The 17,478-nt window shown below is 41.1% G+C and overlaps 1 protein-coding gene across 1 annotated transcript in view; it reads left to right on the top strand.

The window, feature by feature from the left end:
- The window catches only part of DAAM2 (dishevelled associated activator of morphogenesis 2), a 175,860-nt gene that overhangs the window by 139,667 nt on the left and 18,715 nt on the right, over nucleotides 1–17,478 (top strand). Inside the window, 7 exon segments of the mRNA XM_030946526.1 lie at nucleotides 889–995; nucleotides 9,829–9,913; nucleotides 11,432–11,538; nucleotides 12,240–12,328; nucleotides 13,077–13,245; nucleotides 15,044–15,151; nucleotides 16,561–16,621. Of these exon segments, the coding sequence (XP_030802386.1) occupies nucleotides 889–995; nucleotides 9,829–9,913; nucleotides 11,432–11,538; nucleotides 12,240–12,328; nucleotides 13,077–13,245; nucleotides 15,044–15,151; nucleotides 16,561–16,621 (726 nt within the window).

The following is a 17,478-nucleotide window of genomic DNA, read 5'->3' as shown; positions in this document are numbered from 1 at the left end:
CTGTTATATGCTAAAAAAGAAGTCATGTTGCTTATTCGATGGATGCATTCAAAGCTATATTATGCTGGTAAATCAAAATCTCAAGGTCTGACAATATGGATATGTCACAAAAAGGTATTTCATAAATGGTTCCTGCAGCAGTTAGCTGGGAAAATAAAAACTTGATGGTCAGACTGAGTTTGTAAATATTTTATCTCTGTGTGCTATGACAAATGTTCTGGACTGGATTTTCAAGTGTTTTTCAGGTGATGAGTATGGCAATGGGGTTATACAGACAACTTTGCAAAAGGGTGATTTCTGTATGATTACATGTATTAATTAGTTTTTAAAAAGAAGAGATAGTTTAAATGTAGATTTTTACCATTTAGCAAGATATATTTAGTAAGATAAATGCCATTGTGCGCTACTGTTTGCATCACTCACATAATATGGTTTGGTTAAGTCCAATGGCAGCCATAAGACATAACAGAGGGGGTTTTATTGCTTGTGCTGCAGCCTTTCAAGAATGCTGTGTAACCCCTAGAGGAAGCATCTGCTGAAGGATATGCTGTGACACGAGTGAGCTTCCTCATAGTGTGCCTGATTGTCCTATCATGCCCATTTTTCACGTTAACATAACGTAAATGTTGGTAGAGTGAGTCCAATAGGTCAGAATCAGGTCCAGTATTTGGGATCAAAGATGAGCTTACAGATGTTAATGAATGATTTCTGTTTGTCCAGTAACACAGGATCTACGCCCACGCTTTCTGCCTTTGTCTCCTTTTGTTATCATGTGGGTGGATTTTTCCAGATTGGGGTGGGTTTGTTCATTACACTGAGCTAAGTCTATCAGTCTTGAGTGAGCAACATAATACTGATTGTTTTCCCTCCCTTTTGAAATACATGCAGAAAGAGATGGGCTCAACAGAAGACCTCTACCTCTCCACACGAAAGGTGAAAGAGCTCTCTGTGATTGATGGCCGGAGGGCCCAGAATTGTGTCATTCTGCTTTCCAAGTAAGTATGCTAAGCCTTAGCTCACAGGGTGTGCCATGATCAATGCAGAGGCAAGAGGAGATGAAATTAAACAAATGGATGTGTTTCTTTTCCCTACTAGACCTGCTGTTTAATACCTGCAGAGCCTCAGATAAACCTCTCTTACGGTGTCAAAAAGCACGTTTCTCATACATGTTACCTCACTTAATAAAAATACCCATACACACATTTTGTGTGTCAAACAGGTGGGCATCAGCTTCTATCAGAAGACTCATCATCAGAAAGTGATCAGTACTCATTGATAGATGAAAGCAGCTCTTTGGCAGTGCTTGCACTTCACTCTAAGTAATGTGTCCCCCATGTTCTCTTTCTGTCAATTGTCTCTGTTCTGTGTGTTTCTTTCTAAATATTGCCCTGACCATCTCGCTGGAACACAGCAGAGCTGAGTGTGATGCTAATTTTGGACTTGTGGTGAGAACAGTGGCAAACACTGGCATTCATATTCAAGACCTGAGATGAGCTCAGCTGGTTAGAGCATGGTGCTAATAACATCAAGGTTGTGGTTAAAATGCCTGTATGGGCCATTTACTAAAGAGTTGGACTCAACAATCCTTGTGGGTCCCTTCCAAATCAGAACATTCTATGAAGAATTAAGTCTTCTATTTGTAAATTATGTTTTTGAAGCCAAGAGTTGCCTCTGTGTATTCCTGTAATGACTAATGCATTCAAATGCAGTGACATCAGGACCCTCTATTTTATCATGCCTTTCTACCAACATGAGTGCTGGGTTTGAAGTCTGTCACTATCAGATTTGTGCAGATGCTGATCAAACTGAGAAAGTTGCCTTTCCTACCAGAGGAGGGACAGCAAGTCTGGAGACAAAACCTGACAAAACTGTGGCAGTACTGAGCAGCAAATGTGTCTCATTGGGCAGTAGAAAATATGGGTTCATATGGATGGGAGGCTTGTGTGCTCTAGCAAGCTGATAGTTAAAGCAAGGTTGCAGCCAGACCACCAGGAATGGAGTGAGTTCTTTCCCTTGCTTAGTGAAACCTGTGGAGGCTTTCATTATGCTACTTATGTGGCATTAACCTGCATGTCAGCAGGACCCCTACCATCCAAACCTTCCCTGAGGAAAGGCTTACATTTCTCTCTCTGCAGCAGTTGCCAACACATGTCTATGCTGGTGTTGGCAGCTGGCTGAGGCTGGGGCAGAGGCATGGGGAGGCATAAGGGCACCAGGATTTTCATGCTGTTTGATGGACCTACTGAATTGTGTCTGGAGTTCAGATTAACTCTGTAAGCAGGTGGAACATTTCCTGGAAGTGGTAACATCATGTCTTCAGTTGGCTGGGCTAAGGAGGATCCAGGAAGGTGGTCCATGACTTGGTATGGCACTAGATATTTATTTGTAATAATCTTCTGTCTCCAAAACAAAAGTAATCTGGACAGCAGCAATGCATGTTTTTTAACATTCACCTCCTCTGGTGTGCAAGTCTGGGCAATCTTACCTGAGAAGAATCCTCTCCATACAGAAAGAGAGAGGGGACAGTTTCTGTGTTTTGTCTTTTTGCTGCCTCCAGCAGCAAGGTCATTGAAGCATGAACCTTGCACTTCAAGATACATGGCATGTGTTCACTCCACGTCTGCCATGAAGTTAGTGCAACTTGAACTGCTAGTCTGGACTCAAACCAGAGGTGAAAGTTGTGTTTTGTGACTATCAGCTTCTTCATTAGGAAATATCCTGCTCTTATTGTTAGCATGTCTAACATTGAGGAAAGAGATTTGGAGATGGCGGTGTCCCTATGGAGCCTGCAAGTTTGCACTGTGCTCTGTTAACTTTGCTGCTGTGGTATTGGAAACACTGCCTGCCAGGGCTATCCCACTGGCTTAGATAATATAATGTTTGTAACAGATAGTGTTACACCCAGAATATCAGAAATATTGTTCAGGTTGGCCCAGGATTGGTATTCCTCCCCAAACTTCCCTTTTAAAGGCAACCAGAAAAGCAAAAATCTTTGGGAACTGAAATAGCACCTTTACATTCTTGCCTCTTCTTTTTTGCAGTTTGCTGTTATATGGTTCTGATATTAAAGACAGGAATTGGGAGGAATGGCTGCAGACAATAGTTAAAAGGGCTTTATAACCCCTTTGCAGGTTTTTTCATTGTCCCACATCTTCTTCCTTGAGGTTAGATCCTGAAGAAGAGAGACTCCCAGCAAAATTATCCCTGCACTGCACTGCACTGCTGCCATGCACTTGCTGCTCCTGCAGCACAGCTCCTACATGTGCATGGGGTTGTGCACTCACATGCAGTGAGAGGGGATTTAAAACTGGGGACAAACAAAAGGAGTTTCTGCAACCCGGAGCTGCAGCCCCAGATTTCAGGTTGCCACAGTATCTGCCAACAGCTGTTTCCAATTGACTCGTACTGTGCATATATCCCTGTAGTTTATTCCCCCTTTGTTTACACTAAACCATCATGTCCTTTAAAGTAAAATAGCTGCATGGGTTGGGTTTTCTTTCCCTCCCCTACTCAAATGTTTTTGTTTTACTAACACTGTGTTAGAAGGGGTCAGGCAGAGCTCATATTTCATATGGTCCAACAGGCCAAAACCTATTAAGAGTGAGAAATAGATGTCTCTTTCTTTTGCAGAGAGACTACCACATGGTAGGCTGAAAAAAGATGAAAATGGAATTGCTAGTTGATTTTTGCTGACATCTAACGAATTCATAAACCTTCCTCCCCGATCTCATCTTTACTTCCAAAAAGATATTTCTTTCAACTACTCGGTAGTAGCATCTTTCAGTTTTCCTGCAGAGAAAGGATTAAATTGTCCCTGTTTAATAGAGTCTGATGGATCTAAAACAAAGCTCTGTTCCATAGGCCATCTTCAAAGGCTTAAAAAGCATAAGATGAGTTTCTCTCACAGTACTTCTAGTAGGCCATAGTTCAACCAGAGCATGGAACCATCTGTTTGTAGTCAGTTCAGGCAGCCACCAGCTTCAAATTTAGCTTTCTTAATGGTGTTTCAAACATATAGTTACTTTTGTCACACTGGAAATCTGCTATTTCTCATGAATTTCCTGATGTCTTCAGTTTCCTCCAGGCTGGAGTTTTGTTGACAGACTTGTGTGGTCTGGAAGAGGCATCCCAGATCCCTATGTTTCCTTGCTTTCACCTGGCAGCTGGAAATTTCTCTGACCTCTCTCACCACTATGGCTTCTCCCTGCCTCCATTACTTAAGTACTTGATAATATTTTTGCTGCTCTGTTTTTGTAGTGTCACTTCTTTAAATGTTCCTGAAGAACATGCCCAAGATATGTACTGTTCACTGTCTTGCGCTGTGAAATGCTCTGGAGAGACTGAGTTCTTTGAGACATCTTGCTTGGAAGAAGGCTGAATGTATACTTCCGGAACTTCTTTGTGCACATTATTTTACATAATGTCCAGTGAAATAATTATGGCAGTGTTCTTCTGAATAATGTGATGAGTTTGTTATTTCTGTAGCTCAGTGAGTCAGCAGTAACCTTCCCAAGAGGCTGGAGACAGTAGGCATGCTAGCAAAATGTCATAAGACCAGTAGTAGCAGAAGGCAGAATCTGACTACACAAGAATAGTTTTACATGTGAATGTGACATTAGACAGGTACTAGCAGGCAGGTTTATCAAATGTTTGTGGCTTTGTGAATTCAAACATCAGTAAGGGAGAAGAAAAAAGGCTTGGGCAGAATTTCCAATGAGAATACAAAAGAGATAAACTGTTTTTCTCACATCACTGTACCTCCTCAGTGCTCTTAAACTCTTTCAGTTGAGACATTAAGGGGACGAACTATTCAGCCAATGTCACTGTCTGTGTACCAGCTTTGCACTGCCCCAGTCCCAGTGCCTTTCTGCCATGTGACAATTCAGTGTTCACCCTTGTTTTAAGGTAGATTTGAAGCAGTATGATATTCTGGGGTACAGATCATATATTGATAAAGAAAAAGTTGATTGGACTCAGCATTCCTGTTCCTTAGTGTGCTGTATTGAAAAACACTGGGCGCTAACCAGTGCCTGCTGGGTTCCTGGAGAGACTTTTTGGGTTTAAATAAAGGTCCACAATAAATGGCTTTACCTGCTATGCTGAGTATGATACTCCACAGCAAACTGAACTCGTTAGTCAGTGCCTACATCTCCTGAGATCACAACTAGGAACCTGAAGGTAGGGTTGTGATAAAACATGAACCACTGCTTCATCAATATCTCATGGTAATTTGGGGATTTCCATATTTAGTTCTGCTTTACTCTTCTTGGCTCAGAAGATAGTCATCCCCAGATCTTTCTTGGAAGGTAATTGAGAGTATTTGAATGCAAAGTTGCTTGGTTACTCGTGAGCTTTTGCTGAAGGAGAACAAGAAAAGAAAAGCCAGTTTCTTTCTGTACTTGCCAGAATACTTTCACAGTGATGTTCTGAAAAGGCACTGGTGGATTTTTTTTTCTCAGCATGTTGATATAATGGTGTAAGATGTACCTGGTAAAATGTACCAGCTGTTGTCCCACAAAAGATAAAGCACTGTTGTCTTCACTAATGAGATGAGTGGGCAACTGGGATAAGAGGACGTGGGAAGAATGGCTGCATCTTTCTGTCTTCTGGCTGAATGTGTATTTAGACCAGCCTGCCTCCTGAATGCTGCTGCTGAGAGGAGGCCTATACAGGGTAGTGACAATCAGTATTCCCAAAACGCAGATATTGAAAAGCCTGCACTCTAGGAGCTGTACAGAGCCTTAGGAGAGCTCAGGAGTTAGAGACGGCTTCTGTCTCAGTCACAAAGTTTGGGAATTAATTAACTAGTAGCTTGTATGAAATGACTTTGTGGAGATGGAGTATTCTGCAGTCACTAAAGCTAAGATTTGTGTGAGCTGTACAAACTGGCCTTAGGACATAGCTAAGTATCAATCAGTGCCTGTCACTGTCACAGCTACTGCTACTGGCATCTGTTGGGAGCATCGTAGTTCAGTAGGAGGTATAAAATGTCCTTGATACATGATAATCAGTCCTCTTCTCCAAGGTAAAAGGAACAGTGGGTCTGTGATCCCTGTGGTATGGGAACTTAACATAGCTGAGAAAAATCTTCATTTCTCTGTTAGTGGGAAAGTATGCTTCCTTCTCAAAAGCTAGGAAAGATCCAAGGAACAAGCCCATGATGTAACTCACTTTTTCCTTGGAGGGGGAGATGGTTAATGAGTGACAAGCATTTTGCTTTGATTCATGGGAGGGAGAAAGAGAGGGGGGAGGTTACTGTGAGTTAAATCAATGGGTATATTTAAGGAAAAAAAATGAGCAAGCCCTGAGTGTCTGTAAGGGAAGTTGATGTAAAACTGCAACATGTCTCCCAGGCATGTTCCGAGTCAGGCTGCCAGCGTTCTCCAAGAGGACGAAACAATAAACCACTTGATGTCTGCAAGTGAAGCTGGTGTTAAATCAGTCGAGGTGTCCTGGGGAGATTAGTGATGAATTACTCTGCAGAGTCAATAGAGATTATTTATGACGCCGGAGGGGATAGAGGGAGGCAGGCTAAGTACCATATCAGAAGTTATTTGGTACTTGTTGAGCTTTAACATTGCTTGAAGATGACTCAAGCAGTTGAACTTCCATATACTGCCACCAGATGTATGGGTGAGGGAAGAAGGAGGGAGTATTCTCAGTAAAGATCCTTTTCCTTCCTCATCTGGCCAGTGTCAGGCTCTTGTTGAACAAAAACAGGCAGTATCTCTGCTATGAGTGAATGTGCTGCAGCTGAGCAAAGGGACACTGTATTTTGTTCTGGTCACATTTACTTCCTGTGTCGTGATTCCAGGATACGTGATTTCAAGAAGTGTAAGGCAGAGGGAATACAGCTTGAATTGTATGCTGTTCCAAATTGAGTTACCTCCAGCAGCTGCAGGAACAGTGCCTGGATCTGCAAAGCTTGTAAGAAAGTCATTGCAGCTTTCCAATAGATACCAAAATGTAATTTCTTAGTGTAAATTTTTGGGCTATAATTCAATTTTAATTTTGCTCTCTCATATGAGTTTTAGGCTCTGAGGGATGCCACTTTTCAGTTTTAAATGGAAAGATTTTACGCATCTGCTTTAGATTCTTCTTTAATCAGTTCACCTGCTTCTGTTTAAAAGCAGCACATCTGTTTCACGTTACTGCTGGCCATCTTTAAGATCTGCTACATGGCTGGGCATGAGTTTTGAAAATACAAGAAGAATCACTTGATTAACAATTCTTTGGCTGCTTATTCAGACAGTTCATAAATGGGAAGATCTGTGTTTTGTGTCATTGTTGCTTTTGAAAGGTATCCTGTCCCAGAAGAAGAACAAACCCATTTTGGAAGAGTAAGATTGTTCTGCTGTAAATCCTGCTGTACTAGTAATTAGATTGGTAATAATCTAGGATGCACACCTGCAGGCACTATGACCCTGTTGCAGTCCTGTAAATGACCAAATTAAACTGCTTCTCAGCAGGGGACTGGCAAGCTTTCTGCTTTTCTCTGCTGTGGGCTAAACCATTCAAACCAGATGTTTTCCTGCTGATGGCTGGCGGGGCACAGAATCATCCAAGAAATCAAAGTGTTTGTATAACTCTCTGTCCTTGGGGCTCTCAATTATTTTTGAACAGAAGATGTTTTCAAGTGTATTTAATGCTGATGAATGGCAGCAAACAGAGGAGCTTGGAATCCTTGGGCTTCTGGACAGAACAGCAAGATCAGTGGTAATATATGCAACACCATTGTGTTGCTGTACCTTAAACCTGTTTATTTGGTCCTATTTACTGCATCCCCAAACACAGACAGAGGTGCTTCCACTATGTAATGGGTGGTCAGTGAGTAATTGCTTGAGTTACTTGCATGGAAAACACATGAAAACGCACCCTTATTCTTTGTAAACTCTGTGAAAGTAGCAACAAAACCCCTCCACCCTGCTGTTAATGGGTTGCTTTATTTCATTCCCTCTCACAGACTGTGTGGCTGTATTACAAGTTAAGTCTAATCTGCAGACTGCAGCTTCTGAAAAATGCAAAGGTGCTCTCTAAAGGAAAAATAATCAACAAAATGTAGCACTTTAAAAACTTCAGGCACTGAATTGTTAGGGCATGTGTGTATGTATCTCCTAGAGACCATGCCCACAGCCACCAGTTTTAGCCCTTCTCTGGTCACAGTGTTTGATCAGTTCAGAGTCACATAGCCATGGACTTTACAATTCACTATTTAAGCCAAAAGTGAATTGGCTTAAATAGTGAATTGTAAAGTCCACTTTCTGATTGAGGCTGTAGAGTTTTGTGCAGAACCTCATGTACTGAAGTCTGTTTTTTTCATCCAGTGTCAAACTAATAACCTGAAGTAAAAAGTTTCCAACCTTTCCATTGTAAAACTGTTAATCCTTATATCTCATCTGGCCTAATTATGAAGCTTTTCTGGATATTCAGTTCTTTATCTTGCTTAGCTGGTGTCAGTTTTCCCTCCTTGTGGAAAGATTACATGATGACCACCTTGGAACACAATAAGAGAAGTTAGTTCAGAGATGTAATGCTTACAAGATTTCAAATGTCTGTTGATTCATATTTTAGTTTCCAGCTGTTGGTTATATTGGGCAATATTAAAATATTTTAAGTGCCTTATATTTAGTAATATTTCCTGTCTGTAAAAAAAAAGCTTTTTCTTTTGCTTTTACCATATTTTTCCAAAAATGTGATTCTATCCAATGCCAGTGGCAATATGAAATTTCATCATGGAAGTTCTTAGCACTGAAGACTAAAAGATTTTGCTTCATGCATCAGCCTATCTCTTATTTGTATTTGCATTTTCTCTTTCTACTATTAATTATATTGATAGTAGAAAGTCCATGGAGACTGTAGACTTCACTCTTCAAATATTTTTTTTTTTCATTCTGCTGTTTTAGTCCCAAAATTGAGATTTTCTTGTGGATAGCTTTTCCTTTATGGTTCACTATTTCCTATTCTCCTGAAATGACTGAATATCACGGGTTGGGGTTGGTGCATTTCTTTGTTGACATCTGCTCTGAGAATGACCAAGTTCATTTCAGGTATCCATCAAGCAACATCTTGGTAATGACAAATTTTGACTCCTCCTGATCTGTCCTGGATTTCAAGTGGAGACCTTGAGACTTCTTTTCCTTGCTGATTCTGTGTTCAGTTGTAGCTGGTGGCTCCTACTCATTGTACACAGATTGACAGGAGTAGGTGGTAAGGAGAGTGTGATCTTAGTACCTCAGATAACATTAAAAAGCTCTTGTTTTCAGAGCTTGTTTCATGATATGAAACATGGTTTTGCAGATGCTGTCTGTTCCTATGTCATCTGTCATTGCTGACAGAGTGAATTTACCTGGCACAAGCAGTTTTCTTGCAAGAAAACTCTTTCTCAGTAAGGGAGTTTTCAGTCCCATTATTTGTTACTCTGGGAGATGCTTTAATATTCACAAGTCAGGATGTTACATGAGCTCACAGTCAGAAGTCACATGGACATAAAGGATTTTACTATAGCAAAAGAACTTAATAAGGGAAGTGTCTGGTATGGGGGAGCTTGGAAGTACTTTTGAGCTATGAGGACTTGATTGTTATTAATCACCGTCTGATTTTTGATGTGTGTTTGATTAGCTGAAGAGGATAAAAATATATTATCCATGAAACCTCTGTGTTTAGAACTGATTTATTCCTCTTACTGAATATTCTAGAATAGCGACGTCAGAGTAGAGCTTGCTGTGGTTGCTTCATGCCTGTTTAGTGCAGTGTTTCAGGCTTCCTACTTTCTGAATTGTCAGTCACTTAAGCTTCTCACTAACGGCACAATGCTGATATTTTTGAAAGGTTGAAGCTGTCTAATGAAGAAATCAGACAAGCCATCTTGAAGATGGATGAACAGGAAGACCTAGCAAAAGATATGCTTGAGCAGGTGAGAAAGATTAAAGTTGGGTATAACTTATTTTTAGGTCCTTCACTGCCTTTTCTCAAGTGGATGTGTGTACTGGCACTGCTGTTTTTCTGCCGATGAGAACTTGGCTCTGTCATGTCAGTGGAGCTGCACAGGAGAGCATGAGAAAAGTGTTTTTCCCAGTGTTGTTGTGTATGCCTCTGTCATGTAACCGTTTCTCTTCTTGGTGCAAAGTTTGCATGATTACAGGTGGTATGAGGTTTCTTTTTATGTCCTCTCTTTTCCATAATTTTCCCCATCTCTACTTTTTCCTGCTGATTATTTATTGTTGCTGTTGTTTTCCTTTTCTCTTTTCCTTTTCTTCATCTCCCTTCTTTACCTGCCTTTTCTATTGGGAAGTGTCAGGATCCAGGCCATGTAGGTCAATGATTAGAGCCAGGACTAGAAGGGATCTTACAGGAACATTAGAAGGGGAGCCAGGGACTTCCATCCAGAGCACCTGGTTGACTGTATAACTTGTGAGGAAAAACCCCCCACAATTACACCACCATTGCCCAAATTCCATTTATAGAAGGTGACAGATGATTCTTTGACCAAAGAGACATGTGATAAAGTTCCTTAGGAGTGTGCAAAACATTATAATTATGAACTGTCTCATAAATGTGATTCCTTCTTTCTGGGCAGTCACAGTGTTTAATCATACACAAAAAGTTTTTCCATTTTGGAAAATTTATAGCCTCCTTGTCGTGTTATCTGAATGACCACAGCTGCTCCAGAAGTCACTGCAAGTTCCTGATGCTCCACACCTTTGAATATCACATATTTGCAGAGTGCAATAAAGTACTAACAAGTGGTAAAAGGCAGAGTGCTTCATATGCCCTGTGGCTGGGTTTTGTGGGTGTGAGCTGAGGCTGTGTGCAGGGCAGTGTTTGTAACCATACTGAAGCATAGCTACCACCAGATCTGTCAAAAGTCTGTCCAAGTATGAGCTTTTAAGGTCAGTATATGAATAGCAGCCAGTGTCAGACACATATCCAGTTGTTTGGTTATTGTTTATTGTTTCAGCAGTGTAGGGCATACCCAAGAGAGATAGATGAGGCTTTGTGTGTACGATAGGCACGATGGGTACTTCACTCTGTTTGAGACACATCCTGCTCTTGTTTGCACCAATCTAAACTCCAAGCAGTGCTGTGGGAATCAAGTTCTCTCTGTACTTCCCCCTAGGTAAGTTGCAGTAGCACTTGGCCTTTAGGATTTTGAAATGGGAAATTCCCCATAGAATTAAAAATTAGTCTTAATGGGGTCAGTGAAGGATAAAGACAGAACAGCAAGCAAAGGTTTAGAAGAGGTCAGTTTTGTAGACACAGCTGCACTTTTTTGAAGTTATGGTCACACGGCTGAGTCAATGTAATGCTTCCCAGTGGTAGCAGAGAAATCTGAGGGCTCTCACTCCACCAGGGTTTGTTTGTGCTCCTCTGTCCCCCTCTCATTTTCCTTGGATCTCACATCTCAGTGTTTGGTTTGTGTCTCTCACTCTAGCTACTGAAGTTCGTTCCTGAAAAGAGTGATACTGACCTGTTGGAGGAGCACAAACACGAAATCGAGCGCATGGCCCGGGCGGATCGTTTCCTCTTCGAAATGAGCAGGTCTGTTTGATACATTTCGGGAGAGTGCATGCAGGACTTCTTGGAAGCAGCTGTAATTGTTATTGAAAATGGATCATCTGGCACTGCGGGGGAATGTGCAAGATTGTGGGCCAGCATTCTACCCTGTGTTTGCCAGAAGCCTGTGAATGTTACAAATATTTCTGTTCATGACACAAACTTTATTGACAAGAAGCACTCTCTGTGCATAAGGGCCTGTGCCCTGACAACAAGCAGAAATCTGCCTCCTCTGCCTAAATTTGTTCACGAAAAGGAATGCAGATACAAGTGTCAGATGTAGTGTAGCCAGGGGTCAGGATTTCATATAGATCCCCTTTTCTGTTAAGCTGTCTCATCTCCTCATCCTCTGACCCTCTTTCTTGTTCCAGCTTTGCTATACCCCTGATGAGGATTAACATTTTGTTCTGCTAATTGAGGTGTAGCTGGCATCTCCCGTGACTATATTTTGAATATAGTGGGAATTCTTCCAGCTGCTTTTCAGTTGCGAGCAAAACATGACTTAAGGTCCACCATTTTCATAACGAGGTTGATTATGTAGTGTTATCTGTTTGAACCATGTCCATAATCCCATGCCTTGGCTTCATGGTACTTAACATCCAACCATTAGATTATGTGGGGAGCATACTGGCCCTGAGCTTCAAAAGTTCCAGTTGATTGTTGGCTTTCCTCTGCCCTTCATGCAGGATTGACCACTACCAGCAGCGACTGCAAGCATTATTCTTTAAGAAGAAATTTCCAGAGAGGCTGGCAGAAGCAAAACCAAAAGTGGAAGGTATGGTTAATAAATCTTTTACTAAGAGTTGGGCAGAGGGCTAGGGAAGGTCAAGAGAGGCTTGTCTTCATGCATGCTGTGTTTGTAGAGCCAGTGAGCCCAAGGTGTGTCATATCCTAAGAAATAAGTTCTGTCTGACACTCCTCTTTCTCACCCATTGACTTAATAAAGTCTGTTCCATGATTGTTACACTGTAAATATGACCTGACAAATATGACAGTGTGCTGTCAGGCTGTGCTGAGCTGCCAAAAACTTACATAGTCTTTCTGTGCAGGTCAGCCTTCCCCTCTCACCCTCAGGTCCTTGCACCTTCCCTCTTTAAATGGCACTTGAATAGATACTTCAGGACGCTGATGCTCTGGGAATGTGTAACCTAGAAGCAGGGGAGGTGTGTGGTTTCTGCACCACATCCATGATTATTACACAGTAGAAGTGAGTGTGTTCTACTCTACATTTTCAGAAGAGCTCAAGCCTTCCCTCTGTTCTTACTGGCTATGCTTTTATAATGTGAGGTAACAGGAGAACAGCCTTGGTCCTATGTTGAAAGGAGCTTCCTACAAGTTTGATGTAGTGCATTTTCCTTCCAGTTGTCCTCATTCTGGGGGTGTGTGGGTGCAGGAAGGACAGTACACATACAATATTGCAGCAGTTGTGCAAGTGGTATTCAGGGTATTTCAAATTATGGCCCCAGCATGTTAAAAACAGCCACTGTGCAATAACTTGTTCTTCTTTTTTCTCTCTCTTCAAGCCATTCTTCTGGCATCTAAAGAACTCATTCGAAGCAAGCGTTTGAGGCAACTCTTGGAGGTAGTTCTTGCCTTTGGGAATTACATGAACAAGGGCCAAAGGGGAAGTGCTTATGGCTTCAAAGTCTCCAGCCTGAACAAAATTGCGGACACCAAATCCAGCATAGACAGGTGGGGTGAAAGGCTATAAATACATTGGTAACTGTGCTGCTGCATCTCTTAGCATAGTAGTGAAAATGGGCTTTTGTTTGGTTTTTGCTCTGTAGACAATTGAAAATCATGTCTTATTTGGCATTTAAGTAGTGCTTTTCACTCTTAAAGATTCTTCAGCAATTAAGACCAGCTATTTACACAGCAACCAAATGCTGCTGTTTCTCTGGATTATGCACATCTGATGTTGGAGTGTGTTTCTGCAACCTTACGCATAAATGACAAAATGTATTTCTCAAAAACTGAAATAAGTTTAGGGAGGAGGAAGATTTCTATGGAATTTTCTCTTTCCACCAAAGTTTTATGTCCATGGTTTTGCAATAATAGAAAACCTTAAAAAAAATTTTGAGCACAATTTTTTGTCTCCTGTGAAACATGGTGTGTATTTCTGAGGCAGGACTGTCACAAACATTTTCTCTATGTATACCACTAATGAAACCATAAGGCATAACTCAGAGAGACTGATCCTGGTTGTATCTAGGGCAGATAAGTAAAACAGCTGGTTTTGGAATGTGAAGTTTACTGTTCATTGACATGGACTGCAGGTCTTTATAGTCACTACCTGTTTTGCCCCATGTCCCCATACTGGTTCTGGAAATTAATCAGCTGAGACTGGGTAGAGAATATGACTTTTCAACTGCAGCAGCACTAAGGTTTTCCTTGGAGAAAGGAAACTCCTTGGAGTAAGAACCTTGCACATTCTTACTAACTTGCACCTTCCTTGAATTTTAAGACCTGCTGAGACCATAGTTGTGGTTAAATTACTTCAGACTGTGACAGAATGAATGATGGCAGTAAAATATCATAAGAAATTCATCCCTACCCTCTGTTTGAACTAACAGAGTACTGTTCTGACTACCAAAATGTTATTTTCTATGTTCCAGGGCTAACAGTTGTATAACAAATCTTGAACTCTTTTTTACCTTAATATAGCTTGACTTAATTTTTCCATGATTAGATGTCCTGTGCAGATTCTGTTCCTTCACCAGTTCCCAGCTCCAAGGCTCCAGTCTGAGTGAAGCAGTGGCCATCTGCTATCTTCCCTGTCAGTTAACCACATAACACCCACCCAAAGTAGCTGTTATGGCTGTCTGTTCTCTTTACATGCAGAATTTCTTGTTTACTTTACAAATTTCCTTAAACCCTCTCCTGCATCCTTCATACAACTCAATTCCATCTGCTCCAACTTGGGCTGCCATTGGTTTTATGTTAGTGAGCCTGACCACTACACATAAGCTCAGCTGTTTCATTACTGCAGTAGATTTTTGGCAACTTTTCCAATCTTCAAGAACTTTTTTCTCTTCTTAATCAACTCTGAGAGTTTTTTCCCCCACATTGCCTCTGAGGACAGCTTGCTTCTCCCTTGGAAGTTAATGTCCCTTTAGTACTATTAGTTGTTTATTCTTTGAAGTATCTGGTGACAAATATTATACTGTGTTATGCAATTTTCTTTTCTGTTGCACCATCTACACACATGGATGGAAGCATACTGGTGTTCCCAGAATAAATGAGGATACACTATATGGCTTGAGGTTTTAGGAAGGATGGTTCATAAAGGACTAATCCATTTCAATCCTTTGCACTTTTCTTTCAGTAGCACAGCTGCTAACTGCTGACACATTGTTTATTTTGTTCAAACAAGCACATTTCCTACCCAAATATTTTTCACTGATTTGTCACAATAATTTCACCATCCTTTCCTTCTTGTGACCATCTTCCTTCTCATTTCTACCTTTTGTTTTTATTTTGCTTTCTTTAGGAACATTACACTCTTGCACTACCTAATTATGATCTTTGAAAAGAATTATCCAGATATCCTAGATATCCAGTCTGAGTTGCAGCATCTTCCAGAAGCAGCAAAAGTCAAGTAAGTCCATGCTATTTATTCTCAGAGCTGGAGTTCCCAGCAATTTCTGTTAACTTAGTTATCATGATTTTTCTAACTTCTGTCTTCCAAACCCATGGCCAGCCTTACAGTTGTAATGCCTTTGTTGTACATTACTAAATTGGTAGCTTTACTTAGATTTTCCCGTATTTACTTTATTTCTGAATCAGACTTTCTAACTAGGCGGGCTGTTGCTTGTGATTCACTCACCATATTCTATGCTTGTTCATCTAAGTGTGCTATTTTTTCTGGGTAATTGCAGGTTTGTTTCTAAGATAGGGTCACTTAGGCACAGAGGCTACAGTAAATCTTTTTCAGGAAGATTGTTCAAACTTTTGCACATTTCAGTCTTGCACAGAAATATGGAAAGCATCATACTTTTGCAAAAAAGTCAGTGGTCCGTTTCTGGAAGTGTTTGTGGAAAATGAATACAGAAGCCAGCCCCCAAAATACAAACTGTTTTTTTCTCTTTCCAAAGCACCGCTCAAAAAATATTATGCATAATATTTACCCACACATGATTCTTTGTGTAAGGAACTAGTCCAACTAATGAAAGACAAGTGAAAAATTAATGTATTTTCACACTTAAAAGGCATTCATTAAAGCTTTAGTGGTGTTTTTGAGATGTTAGCTACTGCTCCCCAAATATTTGGAGGGGATGCCTGCTGACTCACAAATAGGTACTCACTAATTATCTGGAAATCAAAGACTTATTTTTCTCACAAGTCCTAGAAAAAAAAAGAACTCACATTTATATATGATGAGCAGACATTCAGTGTAACATTTGTGCCTAGGGAAGCATGTATGAACATTAACAGTACATTTCTATGCTCAGTTACAGTGTAAGCTGGCCCAGACAACCATATGGTAGAAGTGCAGATGGAAAAAACAATGTTTGAACTGTGAGGGAGAAAAAAAGAATCACATGTAAATGTACTGCTAATGGGATTTAGTAGTTATGTGGTGTAAGAATCATATGCCGAGATAATCTGAGGCTGCAGTGATGTGTGTGCTAAAGCTGTGCTCCTTGCTGGTGTCTCAGCTGATCACTGCAAGCTGGCCGTGGGGCGTACACTGCTGGCTGAAGGGTCAGGCACAGCTTGCAGGGCAGCTGTTCTGGGGGCAGATTCCCCCTTCCTTCCCAGGAAAATCCCAGTTTTCAGTGACCGCAGGCAAGCAGGGTCTGACTCCTTTTACATCTTTCATACAAAAAGTAGCACAGAGCATCCACAGATCCCCTTCCCCTCATTTCGAGTCATCTGGCATGGCTGGTGCCAGAGGCTGGATCCCAGACGTGATGGGCCAGTGGTCTGTGCTGCTGCACAGTTCCTGTAGCCCTGAGTAACACTGCTCTTTTTGTTTTATCTGCTCTGCCTCTGTCTCCTGTGCAGCCTGGTAGAGCTGGAGAAGGAAGTCAACAACATAAAGACTGGATTGAAAGCTGTTGAAACTGTAAGTATCTGAAGGTTTCCAAAGTGCCACACTTACAATATCTCTCTCAGAATCAGGGGCAGTATATATTTTATGATAAGATAAAGTGGGCTTTCTTTTTTCATTCCTTTCCATTCCATTCCAGAATGCATTAACCAAGAAAAAACAAATAAAAGCTTCTCATGTGGAGCTCCTGCTGATGATCTTAGCAGAGTTAAGGCTAATGAAAAGCTTGTTTGATCTCAACCTGGAAAGTAAAAGGACAGTTTGAAAAGTGGCATGGACTGAAAGAAGAAATAAAATTCATGCTCTTTCTTAATGAGGGATGGATGGCTGCTGAGCAAGTGTTTCACATGGCTCTTGGAGTAGTAGTAAGCAGTTAGTGCTCTGTTATATGCAACCCTATCTTCTACCCTAAGCACTTCTTGAGAAGGATGGAAACTAGTTAAAAATGAAGCAGCTGAACTGGCAAGCAAAGCAACAGTGGTGGAATTTTTCCTGCTACTAATGAAAGCTAGTTATTGGAAATTGCATTGGGTGATTTCTGTGCAAGGATTACCTACTTACAAGGGACTAACACAGGACCCTCCCGTCCTTCTCATTCACCATGAGACAAGACAGTGATGGGTTCATTTTTCTTTCACATGACCTGAATTTGCTTTTGCCTCTGGGATAGAGGAAGGTATCTTTGTCCTGTCAGTGGCCCCCGGGCTGTCTGGCTGTTGCCAGGAGTTCATTGTGTAATTAACCAGTGATCCTCCTGTGAAGAAAAAACCCCAAACTTTCCCAAGCTTATTTCTGGATTGTTGGGGTGAGGGAGAATGCAGCAATGAGAAGAAATATTGCTCCATATATGAAGTACAGTGTTTGGGAATTAA

This window comes from Camarhynchus parvulus, chromosome 3, assembly GCF_901933205.1.
Source record: "Camarhynchus parvulus chromosome 3, STF_HiC, whole genome shotgun sequence".
Lineage (NCBI taxonomy): Eukaryota > Metazoa > Chordata > Aves > Passeriformes > Thraupidae > Camarhynchus > Camarhynchus parvulus.
This window is presented reverse-complemented; position numbering and strand designations above follow the sequence as displayed.